Source organism: Miscanthus floridulus, chromosome 11 (assembly GCF_019320115.1).
Source record: "Miscanthus floridulus cultivar M001 chromosome 11, ASM1932011v1, whole genome shotgun sequence".
Lineage (NCBI taxonomy): Eukaryota > Viridiplantae > Streptophyta > Magnoliopsida > Poales > Poaceae > Miscanthus > Miscanthus floridulus.
The window spans coordinates 86,534,733-86,553,298 of NC_089590.1; the positions used below are offsets into that span (position 1 = coordinate 86,534,733).

Sequence of the window (18,566 nt, forward strand, 5' to 3'; positions counted from 1 at the left end):
CTGTCGCCGACTGGAGGTCGGTGGACGGGGTGGGGACGTCGAGACCGGAGTGGTCGCCGACGTTTGTTGATCCAGATCACCGGAGTTGGGGATCTAGATCGAGGTCAGGGGTGGAATGGCCACCAGAATCGCCTGCATGCACGATCCGGAAATTTCGGACGTCGTCTCCTCACTCTCAGGATAGAAAGGTTCGGCATCAACTGAACACACACACTGGCATGATAATAATAAGTTAAGTCATGGTCGTCGTCAACCAAAAGCTGGTCAATTAACCCTGATCCGTTGCGTGATTTTATTTGGCTTGAGCTTGTTTGAAACGCTTGTGATCGATTTCCTTCGGGCTGCAGCGTTGCTGAATCATTTTTTGAACGAAATAGAGCTGATTAACTCTGTCACTCCCATGGTTTATGTGTCGTGCGTCCAACAAGCCATTGTGAATTTGCGCATCATTTCTATCTCTGCGGAGGTAGATTTTGAAGACTTTACCTCTAAATTTCATTCCAAAGGATACCCAATCAAGATCTGCACAAGTTTCTGGCTACCGTGTCGGTGTTTGGCGTGCGCCGGCCCGTGCCAGCGACTGGGGTGCCCTCCTGGCTGCTGGCGCTTGGCGGGACTGGCGGCGGCCTGTGGCCGAGTTGCGGTTGCACGCTTGTTGAGTGTACGAGCTGTAGGACTGGTGGATCTACTATAGCACTGTGCGTCTGCATCCATAAGACATGTCCGAAATTGCTCCGCACGTACAATTGGGAACAACAAAACTAGACAGTCGACGCTAGAGCTAGGACTTGGGCAGCCATGCTCGCTCAGTTCAACCATCTCGTGTTTCATGTCGCTTCGGACCATGCATGCCCATGGTCCGTTGGTCCGTCTTTTGTGCCATGTCAGTCCAAGTACGGTCCTCGGTGAAACTAGTTTTCTTCGGGCGCCCATTGACTTGAGAATCGGTAGTGTGCTTTAGGTTATTCATTAGAGGAGGTTACTATGCACTAGAAATGTCTAGGTTTACCAGCATTTTCCTTCCCAAAATTAACAAATGGCTACACATCCCATATATACACAAAAGACACGTTTCGTGTTTTCTTTGGTGACAATTGTTATACTAGGCGTATAGTATGGAGTAGGGTAGAAGACAAGCACCAATGGATGATGAGCAATTTCCGTACCGTGCTGCTGTTATGTACCGATACGAACCAAATTTTATTATCCAGTACGTACGTGGCAAGCAAAAAAAAGATCGTGTCATCAGAAGGCAGGCAGGGGTTTTATGCTAATTTATTGTGAAAGAAAAATACTATTTATTCATTGAAAAGTACCGATGAAGTAGTTCTTCACGAACGGGGCCTTAACGTGGCAGGGGAGAAGTCTCAGCTCTAGACGTCACACGCGCGTCGTTGGCTTGGTTGGCTTCCGCGTCGCATGCCGAGGCAACAGAAACGGCTAGCGCCCGCCCGCGCCGGGCCAAGCAGGCCGCCAGCCAGCCACGACGCCTCACGCTTTGCAGCTTGCACCGCACTACCGCAGGACGTCGTCGTCTAGCTCTGTCTGCTGCCAATTTCGCGCGGGCGCGGCGCACGCGCCGGCGGGCGTGCTCACTCCCTGGCGCCGGTGACGCCGTGACTGTGAGTAGTGGTTAGGCACGCGCGCTCGCGGCGACCGGTGGTTTGTCAACGCAAGCGCCGTTGCCATCCTGATTCCAACGTGAGCGTGAGCGTGAGCGTGAGACAATGGCACTGGATTAATGCATGTAACGTGCATCACGCTGCTGCAGTGTGAGCGTGGGACCCGTTCAAATAAACCACGAGGGCATTACTACTGGTTGGATCGATCCAATTGGGGTCCCTTGAGAGTGGCCACAAGTATTGTCAGCTACATCAGCGTTGATTCTGAGCATGCAGCGTGCAGTGGAAAAGTCGGTATATATGCAGCGACGACACGATGGCTGCTTCCCCGGTTGGTTGCCGTGGTACAACAACCATTAGATTAAAATTGATATAAGCCGAGCAAGTAATAAAATGGATAATCATTGGCCCATAATACTCTTCCTAGCCTGACGAATGATTGATCATATTTGGCGCGCCAACGTTTACGAGAAACGCACGATGAGTGGACGGACGTGCTCGGTCAGTCGGTCTCGGTCGCGCCACGAGCGTTGACTCACAAACAACACGATGGCCGGGATTTTAGCTGTTCACACCTTGTCCTGTCACGCATGTGGTACAAGTGTTTTGGTTCACCTAATTGTCAACCCCGAATGTGTGCGTAGTCACGGAGAATGACATCACTGGAGAGCATTATTACTACTACTAGTACCCTTTCTCTCTGCATTCTTTTTGGAAAGACGTACACATTTTTTTGGCACGAGCTTATATTACATACGGTACGTGCCGACCAGCGGCGAGTGGTGCTACAACACCTGACATGTCCGGATGTCCCATCCAAATGTTTCGGACAGAGCCAAATCTCAGTGACGACAAACTTGTTATTGTTAAGAACGCGAGAGCCTCATGTGAACGGATCGATTCCACTTCCACCTGGGAAGAGAGATTTTTTGCCGTACCAAAAAAAAAACGAATTGCGAATTTAGGCCTACATAAAGCAGCTTTCGCGCGGACGGACTTGTTTCTCAGGAGGCCGAACACATTGTGATTTCTTAAAACCGAATGACACTCACAGAAAAGGAACAAGACTATGGTATACAAACGTTGCCGTTAGTTCCTCTTCGGTCACTGACAAATTACATCATCATTCGGTATAATCTTCTGAGACATCTTCCAGATGATGGAACCCAGATATATATGAATCTCTTAAGGCCTCGTTCGGTTACGGATTAATCCCGGCCTGGTGGATTCCTTCCTAAAATACGTGTTCATTTAGCCTACAAAACTCGTATACCCGGAACTGTTCCGCTATACGGCCCGAAATATCGTTGCACAACGCCTGGAATCAAACCGTAGCTCTGGAGTGGAGGAACAGATCTCCGCGGAACGCTCGCGACTGCTGCGGCGCTACTCCTCACGACGGCATCGGCGCAAGATCTCTCGTGCCTGCGGATCGGAGGACTCGCGATGGTCGGTATTGCTCTGTACGTACCCTGGGTCAATCCGTCTAGATCGGTTCCATTACAACCGAACGAGGCCTAAGCGAGCTAGCTGGTTTAGGCCTTGTTCGTTTGTTCCGTATTCAAAACGGACCAGTTTTCCTTCCTGAGCTGGATTGAGTGGATCCCAGTGGTTCACTAAAACCTGGTGAACATATTGAAAACGGGCCTGTTTTTCTTCCTGAGGGTAGGAGGCCAGGAATTGATCCTGTGAAATGAGACAGGAAAAACGCTAGATATGGACCGGCTACAATTCAGCCCTAAATTAACCGAACAACCATTCCCGATTGGGCTAGGATTGATTCCGAGTCCGGACGATCCACCTGGAACATGCACGTTCCGGACTGTTCCAGCCAAAACGAACGAGGCCTTAGTGTGTACCCAAACTAGCTGGATTGGTGGATGCTTCCATCAGGAATAGCTTTTATTCCCAAATAAGGCTTTGACCTTTGAGTGCTTGACTTCACGGGCTCGCTTTGATTTGATATGTCCCCTTCAGGACTCTTCGAGCCTGATCCGAACGGATCATTTCTCAGTGGACAAGTTCGTCCCAGTCATTGCAATGACAAATTCCAATTGAAAATAGATGGTTTATGTACAGACTTCCCTTTGGATGGACGGAAAGAAGAAAAGTGATTCATACGGCACTCATCTTGCCAATGCCAGGCCAAGTGTTCTTATACTGACGAAAAAGACACTAATTATCCCTGACCCTGACAAATCGTTGCTGATGGAAAAAAAAAAAGAAGAAGCAGAGAAGCAACTTTTGATGCCTGATGACTGAATGAATGGTTGAAACGAGCAGATGATTCGAGGATTTGGGTTGATCTTCCCCCACAAATACTCTGAAAACTGGTAACAGCTTTCTTCGAGGCTTCGGTTCACACAGAGTTGTGCTGAATAATGCACAAAAACTGAAGTGTTAAACAATAAAGATGTTGCATTTACTCTTATTCTCTTTAGCCATTACAACATGGTACACAGCAACAAAACTAACTATACAAAATTGATTTACATCAAATAGTCTTCTGTCAAAATAGTTGTGGAGCTCACAAAGGATGACAGGATATCTCTCTTCAGAGAAAATGCCGCTCTGATGTATATACAGATTAGCTGAACGAACTAGCAGATGCTGCTACCAGGATGTGATTCGATAAATCCGGAATGAATAGAGAAGTGCCCAAGTTCAGGATCGAACTTGTAAAAAAGAAAATTTAGGATAGGGAATGTTTGGAGATGTTAATAGTTTAAGAATGTCAACTGAGAGTGATCTGGAAGGACAAAGTCATCAGGTTGAAATAATTAGGGATTAGCCAACATCATCTAGAAGGTCCTTCAATCTTCTGCCTCAACTGTTCGTAATTTTGTAGCTCCTCCAGAGATAGTGATGGTGCGATATCTCCTAACACCTGTGCAGTAACAAAACACCTTATTTCCTAGCACACAACCACAAAAAAAATATTACCGTGGTTACTCAAAATGATTTGGAGTTTTACTGCAATAAAGTCATCGATCTCGACAATGACTTCTTCGGCACTGGCGTCATTACTTCTTGAAGGATCGGTTTCAAATGTTTTAACCTAAAAATACCACATGTAAGATCAACAGAGCAAAGCTAAGAAAGCAAAACATGACATAGCTAGGTAGCAGAAATACTCACTGATCGCTTCGCTGCGTGAAACCATGCATCCGCACACAATGCATAAATATCAGCACCAGTAAAGTTTGGTGGACAATGCTGAGCAACTGACAAAAGAGAAACATTCTTGTGGAGCTTATACTTGTGCGTCTGTGCTTTAAGGATCCTGTATAGAAGTTATAATGAGATAACAGTTGCCATGAATTTGAAATTAGCAAATTGAAAAGAACAATAATGACCTTTCCCTGTATGATGCATCAGTATTTACACCGACATAAAGAAGCTTGTCAAACCGACCAGGGTGAAGAAGAGCGGAATCAAGAAGGTCAGGCCTATTGGTAGCCCCAATAATGAAAAGGTCCTACAAACGATTTTGTAAAAATAAGTCCCTTCATGTCAAGCGTCCCAGAAATGGCAATCAAAAACAAGTACGGCATGGAGGAGGGAAACACCTGGCTGTTATCACTCAACCCATCGATCTCCACAAGTAACTAGTAGACATGAAAAGGGGGGAAGTGAGAAGAGACTGGCCAAGTAATTTGACAGAAGACTTGTGAGGAAAAGTTGTGACACCGCCTCAGGGATGAAGTTAATGATACCTGGGAAACAACCCTGTCCATAACACCGCCAGAATCTGCTGATGATCCTCGTGCAGGAGCAAGGGAATCAAGCTCATCAAAGAAAATGACACATGGGCGTGCAGATCTAGCCTGAGATTGACAGTGGAAAACTGAAAAAAATTAAAATATATGCATGTTCGATGCAACCCCAGATTGCTCAGACTGTGGACCTTCGTTGGAGGATGCATTCCCAATTGCATCAAAGTGGCGAAGAAGTATTATACAAGGAGAATACCTTCACAAAGAAAGTTATTCAACAAAGTCAAAGATGTAAACAACATCACTTGGAGAGTGGCCAAATCCGTAAATGTAGTTGTTCCCATAAGAAAACGAAATGAAGAGAATGATATTTTCATAACTACAGGAATAAGTTTAAACAGTGGAGACTAAGAAGCGGAAAGACAGAAAAAGATGAGTACTTCTGAGCTTCTTTGAAGGCAGTTGCAACTGCAGCAGGTGCCCCACTTTCTGATGACGTCATTAGATCATGACAGCTACACTCAACCACAAGCAGACCAAGATGGTTAGCAACATGCCTAACCACTGTGCGCTTTCCACATCCTACAAAGCGGCCATTTTTGGGACTCGAGTTCAATTGAAGGTTGAGTAGTAAGGGAATACAAATTTCATGAAACTATAGTTGAAGTGCACTAACCTGACGGGCCATATAAAAAAGTGGAAAACTTGATTTTTGGTAAAATATCCGAAGGGCACAATGCTGGCGCAATGATAGATGCTGAATGATCCACTATTTCACCGTGCAAAGGTACTGAATTACCAGAAGCAGCAAAGAAGGAATAAGGGGGGATTGCGGCAGAAGCAGCTCCACCAAGCACAAGGGCTGTTTCATTGCAATTAACACGAAGTATAGGTTCATCTGATGGTTCCATGCCAGTCACCTAACAATTGATTAAAATATCAACAAACAGGCAGCAATCCTATAAAGCATTTACAATTATGAGCAAATGCAGTTAGATTTAAGCTACAAGTTCAATTGCATGTGAAGAATTTACTTACTAAAGTATTTTTAAGTATGAAACATAGGCATACCTTAAAGTAGATCATATTACGGGGATGCAGTTTATTATCCTGCTTATTGCATGCCAGGCAGCAGCTTGAGCCACAGTTCCAACTGTTTTGTATACAAAAAAACATTTCCTCTTGCTAGGAACCTATCAAACTTAAAGTACTCGTTCAAAGCTTGATCTACCATGTCTTGGTAGTCACTTCCTCCAAAGGATGAATTTATCTTTAAAGAAGCAAGCACACCACAATCAGGAATCCTCACAACAGAAACCCGTAAATGCAACGCATATTTAGGCACTTGAGGGCATGGAAGAAGGTCTAAGTGAAGAGAAAGATCACTTCCAGCACTGGCAGTTGTATCAATCTCTTCAGCTTGAGAACAGAACTTGAAAGGCTGACTCCTCTTTGAATAAGAAGCTTGAGGCAAGAAACATGCAACCCCAAGTTGAATGCCAAAAGTGGGCTGACATAAGCAACATCTTCATCCATGGATGCAAAACCAGTAGCAGGGAACGAGCGACAAGGTAAGAAGCCCATTGCATGATCAGGAGAGGCAGAGACCACTTGCTTACTATGTTCTGAGCGGGACTCGTCAAGGGACAGGTTATCAAACAATACTGCTTTGACAATCCTCCCAACATTATTGTCAGTGTTCTTGACAAGCACCTACAGATCAGTAGCCGCATATTATTTTCCACTAAAATGAACAGAACTGAATCCTACACAGTACCCATTTACCATCTAAGCTCAAAAAGTTGCACTTGGGTTATGTCAGAGATGAACTTGCTAAATCACTTATCAGAATACAAACAAACGACTACAGTGGTTGATTTTTTCAGCTGCAATTTTCTATAATATGTTTGCCCACTGCACCCATTCTCAGTCTGGGAACAGAAATCACCAATTCCCATCTAATTCATCACCAAAATTCACAAGAACAAACTCCTAGTATAATGATTCCATGAGATCCAGTTCGCTCCACAAATCACAAAGCAGAGTTTCCTACGTGGTAGCAATTTAACATTAAAGCTCAAAAGGCTGCACAGAGATCGCATCAGTTTAAAACTAAGTAGACCACTGAACAAAAGTGCATGGCATCCTGATCAAAATACAAATGCACGCATGGAGTGGTCAATGTTTGTAGCAGCAGCTTGTAATCATCGTTATCAGTTACTAGAGCTCATTTTCACAAACGAGTAGTCTATCGCCAATCCCATCAAATTCGTGGTCAAAATTAAACAAGTACAGCCTTCTAGTTCTACAAAACGACCAAAGTTCTTCCTGAAAGCACCAAGCAGAGTTTCCGCTTCGAAGTCCCTAACCGATCGAATTTCCCAGCACGACTCTCCAATTCGCAACAAATGATTGGAACTAGGGGACTCAACGGCGTGCCGGTGACGACCGCGAGCCGTCGGAGCGCGGTGGCAGGGAGGGAGACGAAGGACGAGAGCTCCCCGAACTCGGCGCCGCCGCCGGCGCCGGAGGGGAAGCGGAGGACGCCGGCCCTAAGGCGCACCGGCTCCTGCGGCGGCGGCGGCGGGCGGTCCCCCGGGAGGCGAGCACCAGCGATTTCCTCCGCTGCCGCATCTCCACCATGGCTGCTGCCGCCGCCACCACTGTGACGGGAGCCCGGAGGAAGGAGAGACCACTTGACTCAAAAACAGACCATAGGAGGGCGAAGACGACGTTGGACTCTGAACAACCCAAGAAGCACAGTTCAGAGCTCAGACTTCAGTATTTTTTTTCTTTTTCTGGAAAGACAACTTCAGAAGATTTGAGCGTTATTACCGTTGGATCGCATTATTGGACGCGATTAGTAAAGATTGAATTATTTTGATGTAGATTTCATCCATACAATTGTTTGGACATTTGTTTCAAAAAAACAATTGTTTGGACACGACAAAAATAGGAACAGCGCGTCGCTATGAAACGAGTACTCCCTCCGTCTGAAGAGAAAGTGCACTTCCAGACAGAAGCAGATTGTGACTAAATCAGTTTTTTTTTACTTTATATCTCCGGATAGATTTAATATAAAAATATATTTATTATCAATCTAATCATACTCATTCGATATTCCAAATATTATTTATTTTATATAGTTACATATGTCTAACTAGCTACATACACTGCAGAGATGCAGAATAGTACGCCAATAGCCCAACAAGGCTGTAGCATGAGTATGAACATGGGTCACAAGGTTCAGGAACTCAGCTCTAGCTTTTTTGAAACGTATAGCTTTACTTGGAACAAAAAAGGAAAAAGGAGATCAAAACAACTGTGAACTTTCTGCGGATCAAGTAGGAAGAATCATGATGACTCAACACTATCAGCCTGGCTTATCATCCATGGTACAGTGTTTTTCTCTCGCAACAAAAAAGTTTCAGCCGGCTTATCAGCCTCAGAAACCATCAGCCGAACAGCTGTTGAGAGCAACGTTCAGCAAGAGAGAGCAAGAGAGATCTTCCCCTTTAAATTGAGAGCAACGTTCAGCAAGAGAGGGAGAGATGTTGACAGGAATATTGTGCTCAAATTCCCTTCCCAAATGCAGCATAGCTAAAAAAAGTCTCTATTACTAATGGTAAAAACGAGCAAGAGATCTGCCCCATTTAAACAAGTCCTCTGTAGTATATAGGCATGAATATTGTTTTGCTCCTGAAGCATTCTGGTTGTAGAAGCGGATTGATTTTGTTGCAGCATGCTACATTTTTGTTTGGATTGCTTATCACCCAAAGATGGTTGGTGCATGTTGTGGTTATCAGTGTATCCTAGATTATAAATTATTGGTTCTACAAGCGAGGTTATTAAAAAATACATTTTTTGTGGAATTTTTGTGCAGCATGATCCATCCCTGTCACTTTCATACATACACATGTCATGTAAGAAAGATGCCTATGTTACCGTGTTTTAGCAAGATATACTGCTGCTTTGTTCTTACTCTTGTGTGCAAAATTATGTAGCCATTGAAGTTCAAATGTTATGTAAAGATTGGCACTGAAATTAGTTCTGGCAGTACATAAAAGAACCACTCCATAATTAGGAGGAAAGCCGGTAAAGAAATAGACGTTGCACAGAGCGTTTCATTCAGATGCTCTATTTGACATGGATCCTAGTTGATGATTTTCCATGAACATACTACTTATTTAAGTAATTAATAATCTTTACCAACGACTAGCACCGGAGAGACCAAAATCAAGCAGCGATGGGTCAGATCCTGAACTGAAATGGATCTGTTTCAGTATTGAAAAATGGATGATGATGCACTGTTGCTTCTGAAGATCTACTAGCTACATACACTGCAGAGATGCAAAATACTCCAATAGCCCAACACGGTTGTAGTATAAACATGGGTCACAACTCACAAGGTTCAGAAACTCGGCTCTTGCTTTTTTCTTTCTTTTTTTTTTTTTGGCAAAACGAGCAAGAGATCTGCCTAAAGTCTTGATCTACTAATGGCAAAACGAGCAAGAGATCTGCCCCTTTAAATTGAGAGCAACGTTCAGCAAAAAAACAGCTGTTGACAGGAATATTGTGGTCAAATTCCTTCCCAAATGCAGCACGGCTAAAAAAAGACTATTATTAATGGCAAAAACGAGCAAGAGATCTGCCCCATTTAAACGCAGCCGGTGACAGGAATATCCTGCTTACTCCCTTCAAATGCAGCCCATAGTAAAAAATATCTATTATTAATGGCAAAAATAGGCAAGAGATCTGCCTCTTTTAATTTGAGAGCAAATGTTGAGGAAAAATCCTCTTCTAATTTGAGAGCAAATGTTGAGGAAAAATAGCCTCTTCTAATTTGAGAGCAAATGTTGAGGAAAAACAGCCGGAATATTTTGGTCAAACAAATGGTCATCAAATGCAGCACAACAACAGCTGACATACTTTGCTCAAACAAATGGTCTTCAAATGCAGCACAGCAAAAAAGAGCCTGTCAGACAACCTGTAGGCCACCCCAGACAGGCAAGACGCTCTGGCCCACAGGTCATTGCTCATCAATCAGGCTTAAGTGCTTGATTTCTTATTAGTCAAGGATGCAGCAATACGATCCTATAGAACAGATCCTGTTCAAGTAAGGTCGTGCTTCAAGGCTCGAGAGCTGAACTTTTAAGCAGCTTCTACGCGTGTGAGCAACCCAGGCGGGACTAATCAGTGGGAGTGGCCAGCATATTGTGTACTGGGCCAGGCCATTCTGGTATTCTATGTGTGGGCTTCAAGTCGAGCCCATCGAGGCTGCAATAGCTTGACCTCTGTTGAAGTGTTGATGCCTCACATGAAAAAGGAAAGATATGATAAGCTCAATTGATTCCTAGATGGTTGTAGTTCACACTTCACAGAGCTCAATCTTTGGCCCATGTGCAATGCTGGATGTTGCTGCCCCATGGTTGCCGTTGATCTTGACAGCAAGGTTGGCCTGCAGATCTGTCATGATGCTCAGATTAAGAAATGAGTCCGTTCGCTTCGCTGAAAAAAAAAATAAGCTGAAATACTGTTTCGACTGATTGTTGTGAAAAAATACTATTCCGACTAAAAAAACAAGCTAAAAAGTACGAATTAAAAGAGAAGCGAACAGGGCCCTCGATGCAACGTGTGATTCTCGTGCGGTTGCCATTCCTTCTCCGCCCTGAATGTGCGGCTTCTCGTATCTGCCACCTGACCTGGTTCCCTGGTACGGCATTTTTAGTACGCGAAAAAGAGGGACAACAATGTCACCTGTCCCTCCAAGAACGGCCTACCATAGTTCTGACTGACGCCTCTAGGCATCCGCCTAAACTGCCGACAACGCTGACAGGCCAAACCGACCGAACGGTTCCCGCGTGGTGCAGGGCCGGGCTGAAGAACAAAAGTCTGCTGAAGCTCCACGCCGCCGGAGTGGATTTCAGCTGGTCCAATCCAAAAGCAAAAGCAAAAGCAAAAACAAAAAAAGGGCGAGAACGAAAGCCTTTTTCGGTACTGTTGGCTGATTTATTGTGAGAGAAAAATATTATTCGTTGGCCGAAAAAGTACGATTTATAAGCCAAACGAACAGGGCTGAAAGATCCACATGATTGTTAGGTGGTGTTTGGTTGCCTCTCCTAAATTTTAGTTGTTGTCCCATCGAATATTTGGACACATGCATGGAGTATTAAATATAGACTAATTACGAAACTAATTATATAGTTTGCGACTAATTTACGAGACGAATCTTTTAAGCCTAATTAGTCCATAATTTGATAATGTGTTGCTACAGTAAATATGTGCTAATGATGGATTAATTATGCTTAAAAAATTGTCTCGTGGAGTACTGACGGATTATGTATTTTTTTATTAGTATCTAAACATCTCATACAACGTCCTCCCAACACACCTCCTAAATTTTAGTGACCGAATCCCAACACCACCTTATTCACGTGCTCCGTACAGGGGCCATTGGTCGTGTGGATCGGAGGATGAGGCCGCAGGCAGCAGGCAGCAGGCAGGCCGCAGGCGTGCGAGGAGACGGCAGACCGAAGGCACGAGTGGCGTTGGCACCTAAACCCGACAGCGACGTGGTTCGCCCGGGGCGTGTAAATGCGGGGGTCGACGGTCATCGGCGCCGTGGCTCGATCGCGTTCCCGTTCCGGTTCCGTCCCTGCCACGGGTCCGTCCGAGTCCGAGAGCTTCTGCTCCTGTGCCTGCGTCTGGCGTCTCGCTCTCGCGTCTGCATTGCATGCGCCCTGCTCTCCTCTGGTTATTAACTCCCGTCGCCGTCCCCGACGATCCCCATCACGCTCATCAATGCGGTTGGGGAGAGGAGAGGCTCGATAGCCGGGCGCTCGCGCGCTTTAAATGCTCGCGTCGCGTCGTATCGATCGGGGGAGTAGGCGGGCGGGTGGGCGCCGACGACTATCCGAGCCCACGGCGACACGCGCGCGAGAGCGACCGGTGCAGGGAGGAACCAAGGGAGGAGGAGTTCGATCGGTTTTCCTGCTCCGCGACCGTCGGTTCTGAGTTCTCCTTGTCCGGCCGAGAATTCTCCAGCCGAAAACTAGCGAAGAAAACACCACACCACCCGGGCTAGGACCCAGGGCGGTCGCTCGCTCACTCATGCTTTCCGCCGCTGACTTTGAGACGTCGTCATCACAGAGCTGAGAACTAGCTCTGCCTCTCTGGCCTGCATGGAGAATGGATAGATAGCGCACTGTCTGACCCACGCCCACACAGCGCAAGCGTACAAGACGAGCCGAACCATGCATCATATACACAGGCCACGGGGCATGGACTGGACCGGCGGAACTGGGACGAGCGAGGTGAGCAATCCGATGCACAGCGGCCGCGGTATCATATCATGCTGATATGGGAGACGAGACGACGACGGGCATGTAATGTATAGATCGTCATGTAGGTGCGCGCACACGCACAATAAATTGCGGTGCGACCCGGCAGATTCCGCTGCAAATCTCGTCACCCATAAATAATGCCGGTGCCGGTGCAGGTCGCCATAGCTAGCTCCCGCCGGCCCTGATCAGATCTGACGTCCCGGCCTGGCCTCGGCACCGGGGGCAACGAACTTCCCACACGTTTTTTTGCTGCACATGCCCGCCGCACCACCTGTCTCGCTCGTCCCCTCAACTGTTCAGCACTGTGTCTGTGCATGCATGTCCATCCATCACAGTCCTAGGAGTACCGCGCGTGACAGTGCAGTCTTTACAACATGCCTGCGGGCATCCAACGGCACACAAACACTTGGATAGCGGTTCAACGCCTCCAACATACGTGGAGGATAGTGCATCAAAGTATGCGTGTTCGGTTGTTCCTCTCTAGAGGCACTGTTTGATCGGTTAATTGCTAGGTCGGGCTTAAAAAATACCTATCTAAAAATAGTAGTAGTCAGCTAGAGTCTGGGTCGTAGATCACAGTGATTATTACTCTCTTCATTTTAAATACATAACTTTTGTTATATACTTAGATGTACTCTATGTTTAGATGCATAATAATAAAAACAATGCATCTAGAAAAGTTAAAATGTCGTATAATTTAGAGCAGAGGGAGTATAATCTAAATTATTCATAGGATTATTATAATTTAGATTACGAATTATAATAATCCATCAAAGTGTTTGGATCCAAGATTGTTTTGGTGGGTTATTGTTGGTTAGAGTGAAAAATATATACCTCTCATGCCCTTTAGTTTGGCGCAACATTAGATAAAGTGGGGAAAGCTGGATTTTTCGGCATCCATAATCTCCAAAAAAGCAAGTGTCAGGTACATTATAGGAGTTCTATAATCTAGTGATTTGATTATAATAACCCGCTGCATAATCTAGCATTTTTGGATCATAATCAAATTATTTTAGATGATTATTAACAATGGATCAAGCAGGGCCCTAATTATTATCCATTTGGATCTCAGGCTAATAAGGTCCTATTTGGATACCCTCTTATTATAATAATCAAATTATATAATTAGATTTTGATACAAACAAGATTGATTATATAATCCAGGTGAGACCAGATTTTAGGGGATTATGGATTCTGAAAGTATAACTTACCCCCTAATCGATTGTCCAACATACCAAACTAAAAGATAAGATAGATATTTCTCACTTTAAGCAACCATACCAATCATCATAATTTATGAAGCCAAACACTCTGATTATTATAATCCATAATTCTGATCATAATAATCCTATACATAATCTAGATTATGATAATTCGGTTGTGATCCAAACAGGCCCTAAGTGTATATATCTCTATCAATGAACTATTACCATTGTTAACTAGTTGTACTTGTCTAAGAGCATCTGGAACCGCCTTTTTGGAACCAACTCGCTAAATCCTCAATTAGATAGGCATTATAATAAAAAAAACATCCTTTATATCTCTACACTATTCAATAACTTTTATATATCTTGTTGGGCACTTTGGAGACCAAGCTTCGTTCTCTATCTTTGGTGAGCGAGGAATCAAAAATAGAGGATAGAAATATTTGGTCATCTAGAGTTGAAGAAATTGTTGCAAGAGATTTTTTTTTTCACAAAATCTATATTCCTATCAATAGGGAAGGATATAAATAGACTTTTGGAGTTGTTCTAGTGGACTAACAACTAGCAAAAGGTTTGGCTACAAAATAACTCATCTGTTAATTAATCCTCCCATTTATTTATTTTTAGGTAAGCCCATGGAGCCCAACTGGCCCGGCCTAGTTCTAGAATCATGCAGTATTTCTAGAACCCTGCATTTTAAGGAGGTTTAGAACTACCAAGTTAACCGTGGTCACATGATTTGTGTTTCCAACGAATCATTTTAATTTCTTCCGTGGGAGATGCATCAGATGCTGGTGGGTGGTGGCTGCTACCTGAACGCGTACCATTGAAGCATGCGCACATATCACAGTTGACACGTTAATGAAGACAGCGGTGCTTCATCTAAACCGAATAACTCCCCTTTGTACTGCCCAGAGCCCCACGAGGCTTTTCTCGCCGCGTTTTTTTTTGTCTCCGGTGGAAAATGAAGCCAACAACAGTCATCATTATCCAAAACCTGGTACTACGCGTGGCAGGCATGGCATGGCAGGCCAAATTAACCAAAAACCGGCCGTTCGCCTACCGACGGGAGCAGGAGCAGGGCAATTGATCCCGCTGCCATCAGCGCGCCGCGGGAGGGACGAAATCAACGGTTGCAAGCCTAACCCAATTTAATGAAGGGAAAAAATAGATTACTACTACTAGCTAACAAACGTGCCGTTAATTAATTCCATCACAGTCGTCAGTTGCCGTGACGAGCAGCTTTTATATATTCACGGTTGCCAGGGCCAATCAGCGAGCGCCCCGGCCGTACTAGTACCAGCTAATTAACCGGGGCATTTAATCCTACTACTCACTTCATAATCGTCATTATCGTGGCGATTAATTAATTAAGCGAAACCTCCGTGGAGGTGCTAGTGGAATTGGGTTTCGCCCGCGACGTCTCAATCTGCATGGATTAATGGGGGGCATTCAATGCGGGAGAGCGCGCGGCAACTGACCAGATGGATGCATGGGCGTGCGTGCTGCGTGGCTTTACTTGAATTGCACTCGCCAATGCACTTCTTCGTTGCTCCGCAAGACTAATAATACAGTCGACTTTTGGTTATAAGGTTTTTTTTAGTATTTTTTTAGCATACTCATATAGTAGTTGGCTCTTTACAGTTAATATATGGCCCACTTGTCTTTCTCATAGACTTTTTTGGTTCTTGTGTCCAAGTCGGCTATAAACTTACAGCCCGCTTCTTCTCTCTCCTCCCCTCCTCCTCCACCTTAACATTTAGTCTCCTTACAGCCTGCTATTATACTTGCTCTAGTAGCCCTGTTAATTGCCTGCCTTTGCTTCCCTGCCACGTACTCCTATGTTCGCTAGCTGCTATGCGGAGCAGCTTAATTGCACCCTTTCCAACCAAGGCCGCCATGCATTATTAATGCTTCTTACTTATGATACGTCCTCCGTGTCGATACTATATGATATATCTCATTGGATGATCAAGATTTCAGAATTTTGATCAAGGTGAGGTGCCATTTAGTATTTTCTACATGAGATTTTTCAAGCACTGATTAATTCGACCGATTTTTTTTTATTTCAGTTGATTATTTGCCACAGCAATTTTCTTAAGAGATCAATGCAGTTCCCACCACTAGTTGGACTGGAGTTTTAGCATAGCAAACATGCCTAATCGGATCATCATGTTCAACAAAGATGATCCAGAGAATTTTCAAGCCGTGCCTTAGTATACTTCTTTTTTCATAACACACGTGCAAACCAAAACTTTGAATATTTTGACCACTAATACACAAAAAAAAAATTAGGACTTGCATTGGCGCGTGAAAATGATGTGTGGATTTTTCAATTAAAAAATGGAATGCACTCATTCACTCTGTTCTTAACAATTGCTACAAAAGTGGATACAAAATGTAATGTAAAAAATATATATGGAGCAGAAATATACTGTGTCCATGTCTAAAACCATGAAATGAACATAACTAGTATATGATCTTACATTTTTTAGATAAATGGTTTAATTTAGCTCTCCCCTGCAAGTTTGAAGAACCGCCTCATAGTTTATCCCATAAAAGAAATACTCTTAGTTGGATATCATTCATGGCAACAATAATTCATCCAACTGAGTTGCCCTATTTATTTTTTATTAATTAAAAAACAAGTCCTTCGAGCCAAGTTAATAAAATTTAATATACTACGATTGCATATATCATCACATAAACTGCGTATAGAAATCATACGTTACAAACTGCGTATAGGAATCATGAGTTAATATAAATTTTATTCTGGAGTAAAACATAAAAAACGTGTTATCTATCTATCCTACTGGAGTTCAGACTAATTTTCATTCTCCAAATTTAAATAATTCTGTAACTCATAATATTTTGTGTCCTACAAATATACTATGCATCCAAACAATGAAAAAAAGAATACCATTAATAACAAACACAGCGTTCTATCGAACAGCGACTATTATTTGTACAGAAGACTTTTTAGGAAAAACGAAGAACTAATAAAAGAACAAAATAAACTGAGAGAAGTCAAGTCCAACTTCTATGTAACCCATCAGTTTTTGATCTATACGAATATAGGCCCCTATAACTATGATCAGGCGATTCTTATCAGACAAGGCACTGTATTGCCTAAAAGAAAGATATTTCCTTTTCCGATTTCCTCTAATCTCTTTCTGCGTTCACTCTGTCTGATCAGCGGCCGCATTCAGGTCGATCCTCGGCTTCTTGCCGCTGCCTTCGGCGGCGGCGGCGGACTTCTTCCCGCGGAGCGGTGGAACCCTGGCCGAGCAACGCGGGCACCTGGGGTCCTCCTCGGCGATGAGCACGTAGGTGAGGCAGGACGGGCAAGCGGCTGCGCGCATCGCGGGGGTCGTGTCGGGCTGCGGCGACCGGTTGCGCTTTCCGGCGGAGGAGCAGGACGACGTGGTCGATGTGGACGACGTTGCCGGCGATGCGGTGGTCCTCCCAGCGGCCGCGCGCTCGAGGGCGGAGCGGACCATGTCGAGGGTGCAGACCGAGGTTGAGTTGGTGGTGGGCGCCGCCGCCGCGGCTGGCGCCGGTGGAGGAAGGTTGAGGTCATGGTGCCCGCCTTGCACGTTCGGGTGGCGAGGAGTCAGGAACGTCTTGCCGGACTGCGAGAAAAATCAGCAAAGGCTGGGTTGAGTATACTTTGCAAAAGAAATTCGTCTTGGAAACTGATCGGTGCTTATTTCACCAGGATTAACTAAACAGAATCTCAAGAGTGATCGATCAATACAAAAACAAGATGAAAACTTGATCTGCGTAAGGGAATATAATCTCATATTTCTATTTCTTGCAGGCGACGATAAAACGATTGAAAATAAGAACAAATATCTAAGATATCAAATCCTCGGGTAAAACTCAATCACATGAACAGCCATTGACATATGAACCATAAGGGGAGAGAATCAACTCACCAGGAGGTCAAGCCGTCGCTCCCAGCCGGCAGGCACCGTGACCTCGAGGTCCACGACCTCGTCCTCCGCGGCCGCGCCGCCGCCGCAGCCGCCGAGAAGATCCATCGTCACGATCTCCGGCCCGCCCTTCTTCCCCGCCTCCCCGCGGAGCAGCCTCGCGACAGAGCTCACGTCCGCGGCCATCATCCCCAGAGCTGGCCTCCTGTGGGCTCCCGCCTTCCGGAATTCCTTTCTCGATCGGCGGTCGTTGGCAATGGCACCTCCTCTCTGGTTTGCGCGTGCGCTCTGGCGGACTGCGGGCGGAATGAAGCGGCGGTGGGGGTTGGCGCGCCTATATATACCGCCGGGCCGCCGCCCTGGCAGACACGTGGGCCCCGCAGGCCAGGGACAGGCAGGTCAATGAATATACTCCCCAAGGAGTGCGCTATTAATTGGCATTGTTGGGAAAATGGTTGGCAATTTTATTCATTAATTGGCAATTAATTGGGCATACTAGTAGCATGGATTTGAATTGATTCAAACACGGGTTCAACTCCTTAAATTCATGTATTCCACATTTCATTCAACCCTTTGAGCTACTTCCTCCATCTTAGAACATATATAAGGCATTTTTAAGTGTCTACTATAAGTTAAATTATCTTAAATTTAACCAAGTTTATAGAGAAAGGGTATTGACATCTACCATACTAGAATAGATAGGCCATGAAAAATAACTTTTCACATACTTATAATCAAAAGAAAC

At 44.8% G+C, this 18,566-nt stretch overlaps 1 protein-coding gene, 1 non-coding gene and 1 pseudogene across 2 annotated transcripts; all 3 read right to left on the reverse strand.

Annotated features, from left to right (window-relative positions):
• Positions 1-4,015: 4,015 nt before the first annotated feature.
• On the reverse strand, positions 4,016-8,186 carry LOC136492354 (peroxisomal ATPase PEX6-like; annotated as a pseudogene).
• A 2,124-nt stretch (positions 8,187-10,310) lies between these two features.
• LOC136495081 (small nucleolar RNA U3) lies at positions 10,311-10,464 on the reverse strand. The gene has a single exon (XR_010768866.1). It is a non-coding gene; the product is annotated as a small nucleolar RNA U3 (small nucleolar RNA).
• Positions 10,465-16,672: 6,208 nt separating this feature from the next.
• LOC136494023 (uncharacterized) lies at positions 16,673-18,117 on the reverse strand. Its single transcript, XM_066490162.1, has 2 exons — positions 17,825-18,117; positions 16,673-17,518 (listed from the first exon to the last, which is right to left on the reverse strand). Exons 1-2 carry the CDS (start codon positions 18,008-18,010, stop codon positions 17,066-17,068), a joined length of 639 nt encoding a protein of 212 aa, XP_066346259.1. The 5' UTR covers positions 18,011-18,117; the 3' UTR covers positions 16,673-17,065.
• Between the last annotated feature and the right edge of the window lie 449 nt (positions 18,118-18,566).